This window comes from Peromyscus californicus, unplaced genomic scaffold (assembly GCF_007827085.1).
Source record: "Peromyscus californicus insignis strain IS unplaced genomic scaffold, ASM782708v3 Scaffold_3__1_contigs__length_106647218, whole genome shotgun sequence".
Taxonomy (NCBI): Eukaryota; Metazoa; Chordata; class Mammalia; order Rodentia; family Cricetidae; genus Peromyscus; species Peromyscus californicus.
This window is the reverse complement of record NW_026294551.1, coordinates 26835440-26855947: the sequence shown is the minus strand read 5'-3', so window position 1 is coordinate 26855947 and position 20508 is coordinate 26835440. Positions and strand designations below refer to the sequence as shown.

At 49.6% G+C, this 20508-nt stretch overlaps 1 protein-coding gene across 1 annotated transcript in view; it reads right to left on the bottom strand.

Moving 5' to 3' along the window:
- Igf2bp1 (insulin like growth factor 2 mRNA binding protein 1) overlaps nt 1–20508 on the bottom strand; it is a 41943-nt gene that overhangs the window by 14253 nt on the left and 7182 nt on the right. Inside the window, 2 exon segments of the mRNA XM_052757738.1 lie at nt 644–695; nt 1091–1139. Of these exon segments, the coding sequence (XP_052613698.1) occupies nt 644–695; nt 1091–1139 (101 nt within the window).

Here is a 20508-nt window from a genome sequence, read left to right as displayed (position 1 = left end):
CACTCAACAGCTGGGACTAAATATACCCAGTCCCCATAAATCTCCATTCTTTTTTTTTTTTTTTTTTTTTTTTTTTTTTTTGGTTTTTTGAGACAGGGTTTCTCTGTGTAGCTTTGTGCCTTTCCTGGAACTCACTTGGTAGCCCAGGCTGGCCTCGAACTCACAGAGATCCGCCTGGCTCTGCCTCCCGAGTGCTGGGATTAAAGGCGTGCGCCACCACCGCCCGGCCAAATCTCCATTCTTAAACTTCTACTGAAACACTGTAATTCCTGAAAGCCTGGGGCTCAGACAAGGAGAAAGGGTGATAAATCAGATGTGGTGGCTCACACTTTTATCAGGAGGCAAAGTTCAAGGCTAGCCTGATCTATACTCCAAATTTTGGAATAGCCAGGGCTACATAGTGAGGCTCTGCCTTGAAAAACCAAAAAAGGAAAAATATAAGAGGGGTGTCCAGACCGCCTACCATAGTAGTCTGGTTTCGTGGCTCCACATGGGCACGCGTCGGGCACATTCGGGGGCCGGTTGCCCAGCCTATCTGCTGCTGCACCCGCTCTGTCTGGACCTTCCCGGGCATCTGGTCACAGACCTGCATGGTGCTGAAGCCATCCAGCTCCCCGCACACTCACCCTTGTCCCAGCCTTACCTTGTTCACAGTTCTCCACTGTTCCATACTGGGCCAGCAGGCTGTCCAGCACCTGAAGGAGTAGAAAATGGTTGAGTATCCCAGGGCCCCGCACGCCCCTTGCCAACGCTCTGGGGCACCAGCAGGAACTAGACATTTTGATCACTTTTCAGTTCCATCTCCTTAGCCTCCTACTCCTGAGGGCAACTCCAGTGTTTGCAAGAATGTACCTGGCTCTGTGCTAAGGGACTCTCTGAGGCAGACTCTACCATAATAAAGTTCTAAAACTCAGGGGACACTCTCCCTACCTCCCTAATGCCTCTTATCTCAGGGTGTGAGCAAAAATGAGACCCTTCCAACACCACACCCAGGGGAGACCTCTCTAGCCATTTCTACCAACTCAGAAGGACACCGAGCCTTGTCTCTGTCTCCGTCTCCACCCCACTGTGCATTTCCCCAGACACTTACTTCCCATCGGAGCTGAGGTGGAATGTTTCGGATCTGAATTTTCCGACTCCTGAAATGAAAGAAAAAAATAAGTTAGAGAAAATTCCAGGTGCTTTAGGCCCCCATGACCTGGCAGTTTTCTAATCTCTGTCCCAGCTTGTCATCTCACCAAAATCATAGAATGGTGGCTTCGTCCCCAGCGCTGGGGACTGAACTCATGGTCTGGCGCACGCCTTTAATCCCAGCACTCGGGAAGCAGAGGCAGGCGGATCTCTGTGAGTTCCGGTCTCCATAGTAAGTTCCAGGACAGCCAGAGAATAGCAACCCAATAGGAATGCCAACTTTTAGAGTAGGCGAAGCCTCACCTTATAGACCCAAACTACTAACAGGACCATGGAGAGGAACACAGAACCGTACATGCTCAGCGTAATGGCAGCCAAACATTGCACATGATGTTGCTACAACTTAGCTTTCCCAAGTCCAGCACTACAACGAAGTCAAGGGGCTGGAGAAACGGTGCATGGATCTTTCACAGACCTGGAGTTTGATTCCTAGTGCCCATGTAAGCCAGCTCACAACTGCTTGCAACTCCAGCTCCAGGGGATCCAATGCCTTGGCCACCTCAGGCCCCTGACTCCCGGGTACATACCCACATATACACAATCTAACAAATAAATCCAAAGTCAAGTAAGGCAGTAACTATTAATTAATCCAACACCTCTCTATCTGGCACCCACGTCAAGCTCTACTTTGCTCCTGAGGTTGAGGCACACAATGAACAAAAGAGGTGGGATTCCTGGCCCAGGTGCTCACACCGTATTAGGGGAAACAATATATGTGAACAATTACATAAGATAATAGTACAGTGGTTAAGCCCTTGGCACAACTAGAGATCTAAACCACTTATTAGCACTGATCTTTAGAAGATTATTTAACTTCTGTGAGGCCCAATCTCCCCTCAACAGGGATAATACCTATTCACAGGTGGGAGGTGGCATTAGATAATATTTGTAAAGACTTGGAGTAAGTCCTTCAGCTGTAACAATAGATGCATCTGGGAATGGGGAAGGTTCTCCAGAGTGATTAACACATGAGGCCGGCACCAGGGAGCACCTTCTCCCCCGCGTGACTGCACTATACTTACTCCATCCCAGCTTTCAATCGGCTTGGAAGAGAAAAGATTCCCCTTGAGGATCGCTTTCAGGTTCAGGGCTAACTCCCAAAGCAACTGCTCACACCCAAATCAATACCTTAATCCTGGAGTTTAAGACATTTAAATTGACTTGATGTGTTAGTCAATTGTCATTTAGATCTCTGTAGATCTTTGATCTTGCACAAACCCTTAGTTCAAAGACAAAGTTTAGGGGGTTGGATAGATGGCTCAGCAGCTAAGTAAGAGTACTAGATGTTCTTCTAGAGGACCAGGGTTTAACTGTCAGCCCGCACATGGGGGTCACAACCCTATAATGGGAAGAGATCAGACGTCCTCTTTTTGGGCCTTTTGGGCACTGCACGTCATGCAGGCAAAACACTCATGCACAGAATATAAAGTGAGTTATGTTAAAGACTTGTTTAAGTCACTTGACCTCAGGCCTCAGCGACCTACCAAATAAGCTTTGTTGGCCTTGGCTGTCCCAGGTCAGCCTCTTTACCAAAGCAGAATCTAATGTCTCAGGGAATAAAATACAAGGTTCTCTGTGATTCCTTCTCGTCTGAAATTCTGAGATTGGCATGTCTTTATCCATGAACTACAGCAAGGAAACCCTAGGATGAAACAGCTTAAGGAGCTGGGAAGGAGCTGGGTGGCGGTGGTGCTCGCCCTTTAATCCCAGCACTCCGGAGGCAGAGGCAGGCAGACCTCTGAGTTTAGTTTGAGGCCAGCCTGGTCTGCACAGTGAGGTCCAGGACAGCTAAGGCTACAAAGAAAATGAATAGCAAGGAGAGATGGATCTGCTTGGAAGAGGATCTTTGTGGTTTATGAACTTGACCTAACAAAGTTAGATTACAAGATATTGTGAGGATCAGAGACAAATCCAGCTGGGCCTGAAGGCACAAGCCATGATCCTGACACTGAGGAGTCTAAAGCAGGATTGATACATAGGGTAGGGCAGTCCTTGTGAAGGCGGCATTAGAGAGAGAGCAAGAGAAAGACAGACAGACAAACAGATGTAACTCAGGGGGCACAGTACTTGCCCGGCACGCACAAAGCCCTGAGTTCGAGCTCCAGCACTGTAAAGAAAGGTAGTCATGGGCTGGAGAGATGGCTCAGAGGTTAAGAACACTGCCTGCTCTTCCAGAGGTCCTGAGTTCAATTCCCAGCAACCACATGGTGGTTCACTACCATCTGTAATGAGATCTGGCTCCCTCTTCTAGCCTGCAGGGACACATGCAGGCAGAACACTGTATACATAATAAATAAATCTTAAAAAAAAAAAAAAAAAGAAAGGTAGTCATGGTGTCAAATGCCTGTCATCCCAGCACCCAGCATCAGAAACACACACACACACACACACACACACACACACACACACACACACACACACACACACACACAGAGCCATGACGTCTATTTCTGAGTCCATAGACCTCATCCCATCAGGTACCAGGTATCAGGTCCAAGGGTTGGCCAAAAAGAAGCTGTGGCTCCCTTGTAAGGGATTCTCACAAAACACATCTGCCGACCAAAACGACACACTGGTTATTTTCCACTTGAAGAATCTGGGAAAGAAACGAAGACTGCCTTGTTTAAAAGCAGGAATGGTCCAGCCCAGCCCACCTCCTTCCAGCAAATCCTTTGGATGGAGGGCAGAAGATGATGAGGACTGCCTGCTTGGGAGTCCAAGCAATAACGCATAAAGCAAACCCTACTGAGCACAGGAGCCTAGTTTGGAAACAGTCCATTAGTGCAATCCATGGTCAAAGGTCAGAACTTCCCTCCTGGATCTGGTTCAGGGTCTTCTACTCAGGAAGGGCAGAACAGAAGGGTGCTAGCAGAAACCAGATCTCTGCAAGGACATTAATCCATATCCAGAAAGCAATGGCAGGCAGATCGGCAGGAATGTCTGGAATGTTACAGGAGAGGGAGGGGGGAGGAGGGCAAGGCCATCCAACCAATGAAAGAAAGACATCCCAGCAGCCTTCCCTCAGCCCTCTGGGGCACACACCCCACCCTGGGAACCCACTCTAGGCTTCTCCTAGGCTTCCTTTTCAGCAAAGGCCCCTAGCCCTGATTAAAACAGAGGGGGGTGGCCTGGAAGAGCTGAGGCATCCGAGGACCTTTGTCTTGTAAGCCTGGTTTTCCATTGGGCCTGGTGCTATCTAATTCCTTTCAGGCCCAAACCGCACAAGGCAATGCTGAGACCTGTAACCCGAATTCCCTTGCTTACATTTCAACCCCCTAGGACAACTCCTTCACCCCACATATGGGAGGCCCAGAGTTGGTCGATTTAGGCTGGTGTGCTGAGGGCTTAGACTCTCGGCTGTTCTCAACCGGTGGGTCAAAGGACCCTTTTTCACAGGGGTCGCCTAAAACCATCGAAAAGCACAGCTTTAACATGATTCATAACAGTAGCAAAATTACATTTATGAAGTAGCAAGAAAAACGTTATGATTGTCACCACAACATGAGGAACTGTAGAGGGCACGCGGCACTGGGAAAGCTGAGAACCACCGGCTTAGGAGCTCCTGATGGAGAGTGAGCCCGACAAACTCCGATTTCACTCCACATTGGTTTCTCCTGGAGGAAACTAACTCCAATAAAGCCCTTGTTAGTACTTCAAAGAAGACCAGAAAGTAGGGTGGGCAAGCACCACTCGGTGGGAGAGACCGTGACAGCCACTGCAGTATTTCAATGTGTTCACAATGATGGGGATTTTAGAAAGAACCACTGCCTAGGAGCCCCACCTGACCCAAGTCCTCCCCTCCACCACCACAGCTTGTCCGACCTATGTACGACCCTGCTCCCATAACCAGGTCCCACCAAGACCAGGTTGAGCAGTGTATGCCCCACAGGTAAAAGGGCACCACACACAGCTGAGCACTTAGTGCCTGGAGGGCCAAGCCCTATTTCAGCAAGGAGCGAGAACTAGAAGAAACTCAGTAACTGCCCCAATCCCCGAGCAGCTCAACCTGTTGAAGAGTGTGAACAGCCAGCAATGGCCATTAAAGGCAATGGTTACACCAGCCAAAAACGCTTCCTAAGTGCCAACAGCCTGTAGCTTTCATGTCCTCTGCCTGTTCTGACCCAGTCAGGGATCCAGCCCTGGAGGGCAGCTCACCGAACATATGGTAATTAGGAAATCTCAACTCTAGACCACTGCCACGCCAACCTGGGGGTGTGAGGACCAGTCAGGAGGAACAGGTCAGGGAGAGTCAGCAGAAAGACAGATGTACCAGGACATCCATTACATAGCATACATATACACTTGGTCTGGGGAGGCGGGGTGTGCTGAGACTTAGATGCCTGCTAGATCCATCTTACACTCCTCCCACTGCACAGACCACCAGTGGCTTTGCTTCACAACCCAGGGCCCTGAGATTAAGAGGCTTAATGAATGTCTTGTCCACATAACCACTAAAGCCAAAGCCAGGAGTTGTACCCAAACTGACTGATTCCCATTTTGTTTGTGTGGGTTTTTTGCTTGCTTGTTTTTGTTTTCTGTTTTGGTTTGGGTTTTTCGAGACAGGGTTTCTCTGTGTAGCTTTGCACCTTTCCTGGATCTCGCTCCGTAGACCAGGCTGGCCTTGAACTCACAAAGATCTGCCTGCCTCTGCCTCCGAGTGCTGGGATTAAAGGCGTGCGCCACCACCGCCCGGCTGTTTTCTAGTTTTGAGACAGGGTTTCTCTGTGTCGTCCTGCTTGTCCTGGAACTCACTTTGTAGACCAGACTGGTCTCAAATCCAGAGATTCGTTTGCTTTATGGATTCTAGGCGAGTACTCTACTACTGAGCTATACTCCAGGTCACATCCCATCCCCATTTTTTTTCATGTGAGTCTTAACTCTGTAGGCCAGGCTGGCCTCTAACTTAGAGCAATCCCCCTACACCAGCCTCACTGACAGTCCTGAGTCACTTTTTCTGCTTGTTATTCTTAAGATCTATGAACTGCAGCGTTCATGTTATGTGTATGAGTCTGCCGGTGTGTAAGTGCAGCACATGTGTGCAGTGCCGAGGCCAGAAGGGGCTTCTCAGATACCTTGGAACTGGTTGTAAGCAGCCATGTGGATGCTGGGAACTGAACCTGAGTCCTCACAATGAGCAGTCTTTGTCTTATGAGCCATCTCCCCAGACCCAGTTAAAAAGTTCTTATTCTCTGCCAAAGTGCCCCATTCACCCCGACACCCAGAGTGAAAGGTGCCACCTGCAATCAATGAAAGTTCTGGCCTGATTCAAGACAGGAAAAGCGGAATGGAAAGGGAGGGGGTGGCAGCAGCATTTCTTTGGAATCCCAAACAATCTGCGGAGGCCCCAGAACTTTCATCTCCTGGAAAACAAGATTAAACCAGAATCTTCAGGTCCACTCCACCCCAAGCTCTCCTCCACCTGTGGTCTCCAGTCAACCTTCAACTCTCTGGGGACCACTTCTCACATCTGGGGGTTTAAACAGTAGGATTGGTCATCTCAAGTATCTGGTGTCCCTAGACGGGGTGAGGGGATCACCCCGTCTAACTACAGGCAACTTTCTTTTCTTTTTTCTTTTTTTAATTTTAAATTTATTTATTTTTATTTCACGTACATTGGTGTTTTGCCATGGGTATTGGGTCTCAGGAACTGGAGTTACAGACAGTTGTGAGCTGCCACGTGGATGCTGAGAATTGAACCAGGGTCCTCTGGAAGAGCAGTCAGTGCTCTTAACCACTAAGCCATCTCTCCAGCCCCCCAGGCAAGTTTCTTAAATACAGGAATTTCTGTACATTAATTGTCTGAGAAACTTCGTTATTAGCTTTTCTTTTTCTTTTCAGGAATGTGATAAAAGGTAATGATAAAAGGTAACAACACTCCATCCAAAAAAAAAAAAAAAAGTATGTGCAGAATTTCAAGACTTCAGGGGTTAATGAAAACTTTGAATCCATGCAAGAACCCAAAGGTTCACACACATCTACCCACCAAACTTCAGTTAAATGAAGTCTAAGTTGTCGTCAGTGAAGCCTGCAGGTTCTCTCTCAAAGTGAGAAAACACGTCAGGGAACTGGCGCTGGAGTTCACGGACAGGACACTTGCCTAGTGTGCTGAAGCCTTGGGGTCCACCATTCCTCATGCAGCAGTTCATAAATTAAAATAAATGCCAGAGTAGTGGTGGGTTTGCTGCTGTAACTGGAATGCATCAAAACAGCTAGCCAGGGCTGAAGCCGGCCGGCTCACTAGTTAAGAGCAGTGGCCCTGGGTCTGGATCCCACAGCTGGTGGCTCACAATCATCAGCAACCCTAGTTTCAGAGCCTCTGATACTTTCTTTTGACCTCTGCGGGCATCCCGCATACATGTATGTGATCCACATATACTCATGCAGGCAAAACATTCATATACACAAAATAAATCTAAAAAAATAACAGAGCCATGTATTTAATCCCAACACTCAAGAGAGAGGAAGGTGGATCTGAGTTCAGGCCAGCCTGGTCTACATAGTGAGACCCTACAAAGCCACCCTACCCCATCCAATCATATCACAGGGATGCTCAAATCTGTAGACACACGCCATACTCCATCCATTATAGCATAAGTACTGAATTCTGACTCATCAGCAGAAAGCTGACCACTGGGGCTCAGATGCATCTGTAATCCAACCACTCTTAACACAAGGTGGGACTTTAGGAAATCCCTTGGGCCAACTGGTCTCAAGCAAAGAGAGAGAAAATAGACACACACACATACACAGAGGCTTCCATAACGTTCCTACATTTCTGGAAAGAGCCCAACTGCTGGAGCCTTCTAATTCCAGAGGCTATTTTGGCAGCTCCGGTGTGTTGTGGAAACCACTAATTCGAGACCTCTGAGGACCAACAATATGACCAAGAGCAAATGTAGAACTGAATGTTGATTTGACTTCAAGGGTTTATATAATATATAAATTCTTGTTACTGTTCAATTTTTTAAGAACATATTTATTTTTAATGGTGTGTGTGTGTGTCCTCAGACTCCAGAAGAGGGTGCTGGATCCCCTGGAGAGGCAGTCGGTTGTGCTCCATTTGACATGTGTTGCAAGAACAGTGCACATTTTTGTTTTTGTGAGACAGAGTTTCTCTGTGTAGCCCTGGCTGTCCTGGAACTCAGAGATCCCCTGCCTCTGCCTCCTGAGTGCTGGGATTAAAAGCGAGTGCCACCACTGCCCAGCAACAATCTTCTGATAATTTGGTCAAAAATATCTAAGAGCTGTGTGGTGGCTCACGCCTATAATCCCAGCAGGAAGCTCACGAGTTTGAGGCCAGCCTAGACTACATGAGACCTTGTCTTAAATCTACCCTTCCCCCTGCCCCCCCAAAAACAGCTAAGTGAGCTGGTGCAAACTTGTAACCTCAGCACTGGGGAGGCTGAGGCACAGTAATTTAAAGGCCTGGGCTACTTATTCAAGTCCTTTCAAAAACAAAAGGACACAAAATATTGTGCATAAATGCTGTGGATGTCCTCTGTATGCTGTGAAAATGTGTTGCTATGATTGACTGATAAATAAGATGCTGATTGACCAGTAGCCAGTCAGGAAGTATGTTATAGGCGGGACAAGCAGAGAGGAGAATTCTGGGAAGTGGAAGGCTGAGGCAGGAGACGCTGCCAGGCGCCATGATGAGAAGCAACATGTAAAGATACTGGTAAGCCACAAGCCACGTGGTAAGGTATAGATGAATAGAAATGGGTTAATTCAAGATATAAGAACTAGATAGCAAGAAGCCTGCCACGGCCACACAGTTTATAAGTAATACAAGTCTCTGTGTGTTTGCTTAGGTCTGAGCAACTGCCGGCAGGCCCGGACACAGAAAAACTTAAGCTACACATAAATATGTAATTCTTTCCTTCTTTCTTTTTTTCGAGACAGGGTTTCTCTGTGTAGTTTTGGTGCCTGTCCTGAATCTCACGCTGTAGACCAGGCTGGCCTCGAACTCAGAGATCCGCCTGGCTCTGCCTCCCTAGTGCTGGGATTAAAGGTGTACGCCACCACTGCCCGGCGTTAATTCTTTTTTTAAAGATTTATTTATTTATTAGGTATACAGTGTTCTGCCTGTAGTCAGAGAGGGCACCAGATCTCATTATAGATGGCTGTGAGCCACCATGTGGTTGCTGGGAATTGAACTCAGGACCTCTGGAAGAGCAGCCAGTGCTCTTAATCGCTGAGCCATCTCTCCAGCCCCGTAAATCTTAATATTAATTACACACACCAATCCGGATGGGGTCTCATGCTGGGGCCTCAGCTGGCCTAAACTCTCAAAATTCTTATTTTAGCCTCCAGAGTGCTGGGATTACAGAATTACAGGCAGGTGCCATCACCCACTCACCTAACCTTTCTTTTATTGTGGAGACTGTAATTCAAACGTCCATGTGTGAATACATACACTAATGGTTTCTGTAGTTCCACTTTGGCTTCATTGCTGCTCCATGGGGCTGGACACTGTCCCACTGTGCCGAGCAGACTGTGATGGGGTTTCCAGTCCAGTGGTGGCCAGGTCAGCTTGTTGGTGTGGAAAGGAGGGAGCAGCTAAGGCTGGTTGGGTGACAGGGTGTCTACTAGGCAGGTAATTCTGCTGGTTCCCCCCCCCCCAACAAAAGCACCCTAAGGGACTGACTCAGAAGTCAAAGCTAAGATAAGAAACAATGCTCACCACTGCCTCTTCTAAGATGGTCTTCGTCTTCCAGATCACCACAAGACTATCAATACTTCCTTCCCATCCTCTTAACCACATACAAAATGGAGAGGTGGGTACCAAAATGGGCTGGAGTGGGAAGTCCAGAAAACTTCTGAAGGGGGCCGGCCTGGCACGCTCCAGGCAGGGCAGCAGCTGAGAAAAGGGGCGGTGCCGGGAAGGGAGAAGGAACTGGCTCCATGCCCAGGGCTTCGTGCCAGGAAGATCCAGAGGCAGGGCAGCCAGACGGGACGGGCGGCTGGCGGGCATTCTATCGAGTCGCTAGCTGCAGGTTAGGACTCAGGCCGAAAAAGTAACCAAGGTCTAGAACCAAGGCAGATGCCGTCACCGTCACCACCACCACCACCACCACCACCACCACCACCACCACCACCACCCCAGGGAAAGCACATGTGGGTGTGCACCAGAAGGCACAGCCATCAATGGAAGGTAGCTGTGTGCACGCTGCCTTTGAAAGATTTTTTAAAAATTTTCGCTTGTTTTGTGTGTGTTTGGGGTGTGGGGTATGAGGTGTGCGTGCCACAACATGCGTAGAGGTCGGTTAACATGTTCAAATAGGTTTGGTTCTCTCCTTCAGGATGTGGGTCCTGGGGTTCAAACTCAGGTCATCAAGCTTGGCAGCAAAAGCCTTTGAACTTTAAATGGATATGGCACACACACTGTCCCACGTGTATCCTGATTCCTAAACTAATGCTAGAGACGTGGAAAGGAAAAGCCTTCTGCGAGACGCTCCTTATCTAGGCCTAGCCCTGATTTCCTCTCCTCCAAAAAGGTCTTTACCTGTGTATAATGCCAAATTGGGGATTGAGGGCATCACTAGGACATGTTATTTATTGCACACCTCTTGTTACTAAGAAGTTCTGGTTAAGGAAAATCAGATTCGAATTTCAGAGCTGTCCCCTCAACTCAGACATAGAAATCAAGGTTCCGACAGGGCAGAACTAGCCAACTTAGGGGTAGGACTGGAACTCAGCTCTCCAGGCTGGTCTGTGCTGATTTCACCAAACGGTGCTGCTTGTTCAAAGCGAAGTGTTAGCATAGCAGAAGCCATTAAGTCTGGCGGTAAGAGCAGGAAAAATGCCCATGTTCTGTATGGCTAAATGCTTGCCAACTGGCTTTTACTGCATGCGGCTCTAATTTGGGCACCAGATTTCATTTGCAGAACAGCTAACTACCCTATAATACGGCTGGATGGCCGTCAGAGATCTGTTACAGAGGCCCAAGGGTAGTGGCCGTGACAGTTCTTCCTTTACAAAGCACTAGCTAGATCTAGAGCAGGCAAAGAAGTCAAAGTGTGGATGAGGGGGAGGTGCTAACTGGAGGGAGGGGGGAGAGTGAGCACACAAGCACCTCAGCATCCACTGTCACTCACTCACTTGGGAATAAACGGGTTGACAAGAAAGCCCACAGGTTTTTTTGTTGTGGGTTGTTTTTTTTTTTTAATCCTCACCCCTTACTCATCTGGGCAGCCCCAGAGAAAGCCAAAACAGAAGCTCTGGACAGCTGATCTCTCTCCAGGCAAATTCCAGGTCCTCCTGAGCCAACTGCTGCCTCCACCCCCCACCCCGGGCTTTGGGTAGCATCTTACTTTTTAACTTTTTAACTGCAGGGGTCTAGTCAAGTGGAGCTGAACCGTGGGGGAAGGGAAGCAGGAGGAACCGGGGTGGGGGGGTGGGGGTACGACGTGAGGATGGAGCCTTTACTAAGGCTTAAAGTACACACAGAAAGAGTCTGCCCACACGAAGACCCTCCTGTGTTGTGTGGGTACAGAGTCATTCCCTAGGAGCCCTGCCCTCACCCTCTCAGGCTGTCAGTGGCCAGAGTTTCTCGGTCTTCCCAAGGCATTGGGGAAGAGTTAACAAGCTCTGAGAGACCTCCACGGACATCCCCACCACAGTTCTTCGGGAGCCAAATGGTCTAGCATTGGGAAGCCATTGAGAGGGCAGGCTAAGGAGAAAGCATGGGAAGGCAATGTGGGGAACCTTGGAAAGAGGAGTCTACCCAGGGTGGAGGCAAATGGAGCCTAGCTCAAGACAAAGATCTTGAGGTGGAGTTCTTAGAAGCAAAGAAAGCAGGCCAACCTCAAAAGAAATCAGGCAACTCACAACCTTGCCCAGTGAAAAAGGATTAGCATAATGCTGAAAACCCTTAGGACTAAAATCTAACCTATTTTATCAGTAAACCAGGACTCTGGTGTGTCCTCGCCGATCGTCAACAAATACCTGTTGGAGGGCGAGTTCGTGAAGAGTGTATCCTAGGTGCTGGTGTTCTCAGATCGAGTCTCCTCCACCATTCCCGCCCATCCCGAGTTCTGCTTGGACTGGGGTGGGGGAATGGGTGGCCTGGCCCTCCGCAGGGCCCTCTCCCCCAAGTTCGGGGACTACTGAGAGGCAGGACCACCAGCGCTTTCCAAAATGGCTCTCGGCCACCCTGCCCAGGAAGAAAGGCGGGTCTTCAACAGCTCGCAGGGCCTAGGCCTCGCTCGCACGCGGGCTTTTGCCAAGACGGGTTGGGAAGCTGAGCAGTCAGGGCAAGAGAGGAGGCCGCGCCTGGGCAGGGCTGCGGCAGCTGAGGTGGGGGAGGGCGGCGGCAGCTGGGGGAGGAGGGGAGCCCCGCGGCCGCGCCATTGAGAAGGCCCGAGCAGCTGAGAGGCCCGCCCGCGGCCCTCGGGGCGCCCCTGCCCCCAGCCCCTCACCTCACCCGGGGGGCGAGGGCGAGCGCGCTCTCCCACCCCAAGGCCTGGGTGGGCTGCTGCTGCACGCTGCAGAGGGAGGCGGGGGCCGGGGTGCGCCCCAGCCCCTCGGCCACCGTCGAGAAGGTTCGCAGCGAGGCGCCCTGGGTGCCCGAGGACGCGCAGCGGGTCCCGAGCGCAGGGGCCCCGGCGGTGGCCCGGGGGAGGGGGCGGGGGAGGGGCGGCCGGGGCGGGGGTGGGGTGGGGACCGGGACTTTGCCCTTTGTCTCTCCCTCTCCCTCTCTGCAGAGCCACCGGCCGAAACCCGACCCCATCGGCGGGCTAGGCAGCCGGCGCGGGGCAGGCTCCCCCTCCGGGGTCCTTTAGTAAATCCAGACCCGACCTCCCCGTGGTCAGGGCCGTGACGGAGGTGGTCCTGTGGGGGAGGGGGCTTCCCGCCTGAGAACCGGCCTGCAAACATTTAAGGGGGGACGGGGAGGGGGCAGGGCGCCGGGAAGAGGCTGGGGAGGAGAAAATGGCCCTGGAGGCGGCCCTCCTCGGGGACAGCGGCGTCCCGGGCGGCCGCAGGGCAGGGACCAGGCTGGGGCGGCCTTCCAGACAAGGCAGACGGGGATCTGGGAGGGGGACGGCACCGGCCACACCACCCAGGGGCTCGACAGCCATGGGAGGCCAAGGCTCGACAGCCAAGTTAGAGCTGAAAAGTCATCCTTGCCCCGTAATGAAGCAGGGTGTTCGGGGGAGAAACGACCACACTCGCCCTACCTTCGGGGTGTCATCAGTTACCTTACTAATGTGCGGCTTTAATAAGGCAGCTTTGCGTGGTACTTCGAGTCTGTCTCTACACACAAAAGTCTGTGAACCTGGAACATGAGGCTGCTGTGGGAACACTGCCCAGGTGGTAAAAGAGGTTCGGATCGACCTGCCCAAGGAGGCAATGGCCAGGGCGACATAAAGCTTGTTCCTGATTTCCAGAAAACCAAGGTAATGCCCTAGAAGCCAACATGTAAGAATTATGATTCAGTAGGCATTCAAAGGTCACTCTTCGTCCCTATCTGCGGGGAGGGGAAGCAGGAGGAAGACATTTCATCCTCTGCCCTGACCCCAAGCTCCTGCTCTCCCCACCCCACCCCACCCCCACCCACAAAGCAACAACTGGGAAGCAGTGAACCGATCGTGGTTGGGAGATCTGCAGCACTTCACCCAGATTCAAGTTTCTAGAGGAGGAGGGAATCAGGGTGAGGAGACTAAAGGTCCAGAAGTAATAATGACCCTAGATCCCACTGCAGAATCCCTATTCCCAACTTCCTGCCCACATGAGGGAAGATGGCCGGTCGGGACCCACCATCTTTATTTCCTTCAGCCTGGGAAAGGAGGAGGCTCAAAAGCAGAGACAAATGCAGGTCGGGTGTGTTTCTTTGCAAAGCTTCCGCTACTCCAATAAAGCTCGAGAGAAGATCCAGCCTGTGTGTGAGGGACAGCTCAGCTTTACACACCAATGGTGGCCTTTAAAAACCAAGCACCCCTACTGAAGGCAGACCCTCGGCTGGCTCTGTGGCTGTCACCTAACACAGCTGGAGCTTCGGTTTTTTTTCAGTTGGATGCGGTGGCGAGAACATCTTTGTAGTTCTTCTGTTTGTTGAGGAACCCAGGCTGACTTTGAATTCAGGGCAATCTCCCTTCCATCCTGGCTTCCAAGAGCTAGAATTACAGGTGTGAACCCCCACATGGGGCTCCTTTGTAGTTCTTAGAGAACAGCATGGAACTAAGTTAGCTACTCAACATAAGCCCCCTCCAATTGTAGGAGGACACTTTTTGATCCCTGATCCTCCCATAATGCTCAACGAGGCTCACTGAGAGCAGTAACAAGTCTACCCACCTTAACTCTCAGCGCTGAATGCCAACTCCCTGCCAGCCCACCAACCTCCTTAATCCACTTCTTTATTTTTTGTCTTGCCTGTACTCCAAAATCCAGTTTAGCTGCCACCCGCCTCCTCCTCCTCCTCCTCCTCCTCCTCCTCCTCCTCCTCCTCCTCCTCCGTTCAAGCTCTTGAGTTATGAGTTAATGTACCCCACCATCTGAGAGCATAATCCCCGGCCAGTCCCACAGCTTTCCTGATCTAAAGAGAAACCGCCAGAGGGCAGGTAGGTGGCATTCCTCCTCTTGTTAATAGAAAGAACCTTGTCCTGTACCTCCCTCTTTGGGGAGGCTCCCTCTCCCCCCCCCCCCTTTCTCTCTCTCTCTCTCTCATCCCTCTGCCTGCCGAGGAGCTCCGGTTCTGCTAAATAAAACCCAATAAATAAAAACCATGCAGGAAAGTGGGCAGCAACAACGAAAAGCCACTTCATCGCAAAGAAAAGGGAGGATGGGCGAGCAGGAGACACCCAGGAGTGGTCTGGCCTTTCCCTTGTTCTACTTCAGGTATCTAGCAAAGGAAGTGACTGACATTCCATAAACAGTAGATTCAAAGGATAAGCAGGAGTGGGTGAATGTATATACATGGCTAGAAGTACCAATTCCTGCGACAATATGCAAACTATCACAAAGTCAGTGCTAGGTTGCCAAATATTGTCTCACACTTATCTGCCATATATTTTACAATTTTTAATAGCCAGTGGCTGATTGGCAAATAGAATTTCACACCCCCAGGCAAATGCTGCTGACAGTGTGGAATTTTTTTTCTCTTGAAAAAAAAAAAAAAGAAAGCAAAGGCGCTTTGGAACTAGACAGGTAGCATTCCTCTGGTTAGGAAGGCAAGGAGGCTGCTCATTCAAGGGCCAGCAAGGGTCGGAAGTGGGGCCTGATCAGCTCAGACAGGCACAGGGTTCCTGAAGATCATCATTCCACCTCCACACAGAGCTCCTTTTCAATAAGAATCCCTCTGAAGCATTTCTTTTTTAAGGTACTCTCACTGTGAGGTCCTAGCTGGCCTGTAATTCAGTGTGTAGATAAGGATGGCCTCAAACAGAATTGGGATCACAAACAGATGGCCTCCCCAGAATTGGGATCACAGGTGTGTGCCAGCTGCATGTTTTTTGTTGTTTGTGTGGTTGGTTGGTTGGTTGGTTTTGGTTTTTGGTTTTTTGAGACAGGGTTTCTCTGTGTTGTTTTGGTGCTTGTCCTGGGTCTTGAGCTGTAGCCCAGGCTGGCCTCACAGAGATCCGCCTGGCTCTGCCTCCAGAGTGCTGGGATTAAAGGCGTGTGCCACCACCACCCAGCGTGCCAGCTGTTTTTATTGTTTTTACGTGGGATAACTTAATGAAGAGGAAAACACTCAAGAGTATTGGGGGGTGGGGTGGTTCAGTAGTTAAGAGCACTGGCTGCTCTTCCAGGACTCAGGGGCTGGAGACATGGCTCATTGTTTAAGAGCATGTATCCAGAGGACCTGACTTTGATTCCCAGCACCCAATGTCATGTGGATCACAACCACCTGTAACTCAGGGAAATCTGACGCCTCAGGCCTCTTTAAACACCTGCACCCCATGTGCATATCCCCCCAACACACATCATTTAAAAACACTTTTTAAAGGAAAAAAAACCATACACATAAGAATAGATAATATTTTAAAAAGAATAAATCCCGGGCCAGGGGTGTTCTCCTTGGTAGTGTGTGTGCCAGGCATTCAGCAAGGCTGGGGTTCCACCCCCGGGAGAAATACACACAAACAAAAAACAACAAAATCCCTGCTCCTCTGACCACCCCACTCAACAGTCTAGTACCGTCAGTCCTTGCTCAGGACACCCGGGCTCCAGAAAAGCCAGCTCTCTAAACAGTCATCCTTGTCCGTTAATGCTGGGCTCTATGACAGATGGACCTCTCCAGCCAAGTGACTGAGTCCTTGAGACTGAATAAAGCTTCTAACCCTGAACTCACATCTCCAACTTCCTTCTCCAATAGTCTCATCTCAGTTCCTGTCTCCCCCTCATTTTCTCATGTAATGAGAAGTTGATGAGCCCAAAGCCATCCCAACTGTGACACACAGCACTCTGCATTAACGAATTGTAAAACCTTTATAGTAACTGATTAAAGTCGACCGCTGTTAAAGGTCCAGAAACCACATCCAGACTGAAAACCTTTCCCATACCCAATCCAGAGAGAAGTTTCCCACCTTGGGCTATGGACATTTGCACCCAAGGTATGACATGTGCACTTGGAACAAGGACCGAAAGGAGAAAGCGGCCAGGAAAATGAGTTTTGAGTGGATTTTGTGGGCCTGTTTGCAGAGCAGGGAACCGGGGAGGGAATGTGGGGCTGCGGCAGAGGCAAGGGAAGGAGGAACTGGGGTCAATCTCCTTGAGGGCACTCGGGGATCCCCAATTTCTAAACGCTTGCTTTATGAGCTTAATAAAAGCAGAATATAAAAACCAACATCCCTATTATCTGCCATCAGGGAAAGAGAAGCTGCTTGTCCCTGTCGGGATTACCATCCCATTCCTCCCATTCTGACATCTTCGTCTGACCAAGTGGTTCCCTCTCCTCCACACACCTGTGACAGTAACCACAACAGTGAAATTACGGAGAGGCGCCTGGACCTGCTCAGGACATCCAGGGAATGTAATAAATAACCCATTTCTCCTGGGCACCACGCTTGCCCAGGTGCATCCCTCCTAGTCTAGGAGTTGGTCGAGTGGAAGCTCTGGAAGGCTGCCCACAACTGAGCATTCTGAAGGCACCCTCCACCGAGCCCACAGTCTGGCACCAGTACAGTGCATGCCAAGGAGCCCAAGGAGTTAGTTCCAGGCCAGACTGGGTGACATAGAAAGACCCAGTCTCCCAGCAAACCAAAACAATAAAATTATGACATAGTATGTGCCAAAGTCACCAAGTATACAAGCAAACTGAAACACCTAATCGAATGTCTTCGATAAACACCCAGACACAGTCCTAAAACAAAACCTTTCATAAACGTTTTTTCAAACTCGAACACCCTTGATTCTCCATTCCAATTCTGGAGCAACCACAGCTCTACGGAACAGAACTGTGAAGCCTGGAAAGAGGACAAAGGCCTGCCAGGTCAAGGGGCAGCAGCAAAGCCCATGTCTAGAGCAAAGCAATGCTACAGTGTTCTAATAATATAATAGTGCTGACAGTGTTGGCCGCTACATTACTACTCTTGGCACACTTTACAGTCAGAGTACCTGGGAGTCTCTGCTTTCAACTGGTTCTTCCGTGAGGAAGATCTTTCCTCCAGCCCATTTACAGAAGGTGCACGGACGACCTCAGCTGAATCAAGACTCTGGCCTTGGAATGCTTCCTCCCTCCTGATCCTTAGGAGTTTTGAATAATGCCACACCTTTAATACCAGCACTCTTGAGGCAGAGGATCTATGTGAGTTCTAGGCCAGCTTAGCCTATATAAGGGAGTTCCAGGACAGCCAGGCAATGAGCCCGGCCTGGTGGCTCACACCTTTAATTCCTGCACTCGGGGCAGAGGCAGGCGGATCTCTGTGAGCTTGAGTTCAGCCTGGTCTACAAAGTAAGTTCCAGGACAGCCAAGGCTGTTACATAAGAAATGCTGTCTTGAAAAGCCAAAAGGAGGGGGGGGGGTTGAATGATTTCTCCCCCTAAAAGATTCCATAAACAACCTTAAGAAGATCAACTTTTTTTTTTCCTTTTTTTGAAACAGGGTGTCTTTACAGAGCCACCGCTGTCCTAGAACTCTGTAGACCAGGCTGGCCTTGAACTCAAAGACACCCCCACCCCAACCCCATCCCCGGCCTCCAGAGTGCTAGGATTAAAGGTGTGTGCCCATCTTTTTTTTTTTTTTTTGGTTTTTCGAGACAGGGTTTCTCTGTAGTTTTGCGCCTTTCCTGGAACTCACTTTGTAGACCAGGCTGGCCTCGAACTCACAGATCCGCCTGCCTCTGCCTCCCGAGTGCTGGGATTAAAGGCGTGCGCCACCACCGCCCGGCTGTGTGTGCCCATCTTAAAACCAACTTTTTTGTTCTTGTTTTGTTTCAAAACAGGGTTTCTCTGTGTAGTCCTGGCTGTCCTAGAACTCACTCTGTGGACCAGGCTGGCCTCAAATTCAGAGATCCTCCTGCCTCTGCTTCTTGGTTAAGACCACTTTTTAAAAGATTTCTTTTAAGGCTTTTCACACTCGTGTACAGGAGCTTGTGGAGGCCCAAAGAGGATATCGGTGCCCAAGTTGGACAGACAGATGGCACGGAGTCTCTAGGAATGCAACTTCTTAAAGAGTTTTCCTGGGCGCCAGAGAGATGACCTTGTGGATAAAGCAGTGGCTGCTCTTCCACAGGACCTGGAATCAATTCCCAGCACCTACATGTTGTCTGCCAGTCACCTATAACTCCAGTTCGAGGTAGGGGCTCTAACTCCCTCTTGGGACCTCGTGAGCACAAGGTATCTATCTACACAGTGCGCACACATACATGCAGGCAAAGCACTCACACACATACAATTTAAAAAATACATTTTAAGTCACCCTAGCTACATGGTAAGACCGGTCTCAATAAAGCAAATAAGCTGGGCAGTGGAGGTACATGCCTTTAATCCCAGCACTCAGGAGGCAGAGGCAGGTGGATCTCTGTGAGTTCAAGGCCAGCCTGGTCTACAGAGAGTTCCAGGACAGGATCCAAAGCTACACGGAGAAATCCAGCTTGGGGGAGGGGGGGGAAGCAAATAATTTCTAAGTTTTCCCCTTAAAGATTCAAACTCTGAGCCGGGCGGTGGTGGCGCGCGCCTTTAATCCCAGCACTCGGGAGGCAGAGCCAGGCGGATCTCTGTGAGTTCGAGGCCAGCCTGGGCTACCAAGTGAGTTCCAGGAAAGGCGCAAAGCTACACAGAGAAACCGTCTCGAAAAACCAAAAAAAAAAAAAAAAAAAAAAGATTCAAACTCTGTTCAAACTATTCACTCAGATTTTGCTCATACCGAATATTTCCATTTCAGACTTAACCTGAAATTAATTCTAAATTAAGATATTTGGAAAAGCCCCTTTTGCTAAAGAAATATAAACTAGCCGGGCGGTGGTGGCGCACGCCTTTAATCCCAGCACTTGGGAGGCAGAGCCAGGCGGATCTCTGTGAGTTCGAGGCCAGCCTGGACTACCAAGTGAGTTCCAGGAAAGGCACAAAGCTACACAGAGAAACCCTGTCTCGAAAAACCAAAAAAAAAAAAAAAAAAAAAAAGAAATATAAACTAGAATGCACAGAACAGACAAACATTACAGGTAGAGAAAACACTTGGCACTTGCCGCCTCCCGAGAAAAATTTCCAAATGGCCTTCCCCAAACTCAACAAAAATTCCCAATCAGCCCCTATCACTGTGTCTTCTGTGCCTTCCAGCCCCCAAATATCAACTGTGTAAGACTGCCCCAGGGACTTGAAAATATCTGGATAATCCAATCAGTTCTTTTTAGCCATCCAGCTGTTTACTTGGTATTTTTCATCTACCAGTTGCCTAATGGCCAGCTCTGCGGCTGGTGGTCAACTTCTGCAACAGGACTGCTTTTCTGATGTTTGGTCAGTGTGCTGCAATCAGATTTTTCTCTAACTGTATTAAAATTATGAGGGCCAGACCTACTTTGGAAAACCTCATGATTTATCTGTAATCAGCACACATTTGATTTCAGTGGCTTGTGTTTTGAAAAAAAGCTGGTTCCTGTCATATTTATTCCAAACTTACTGCACTGCAAAGGTAAACAAACAAACAAAAACACCTGGGTCTTATAAAGCTGACTGTGCAATAAATATCAGCACTAAAAGGACCGATCTGCCTCTATGAAGTACACATGGTCACCGCTGATCAAAGCCATCTTATTCCACACGGGAAGAATTTGGACTGAACTGAACGTCTTCCTGCTGGTAATCTGCCCCGTGTTTTATCTTATAGGACCATTTCTAACCAAATCAATGATCAATAACCAAATGGACATCTACCTTAAG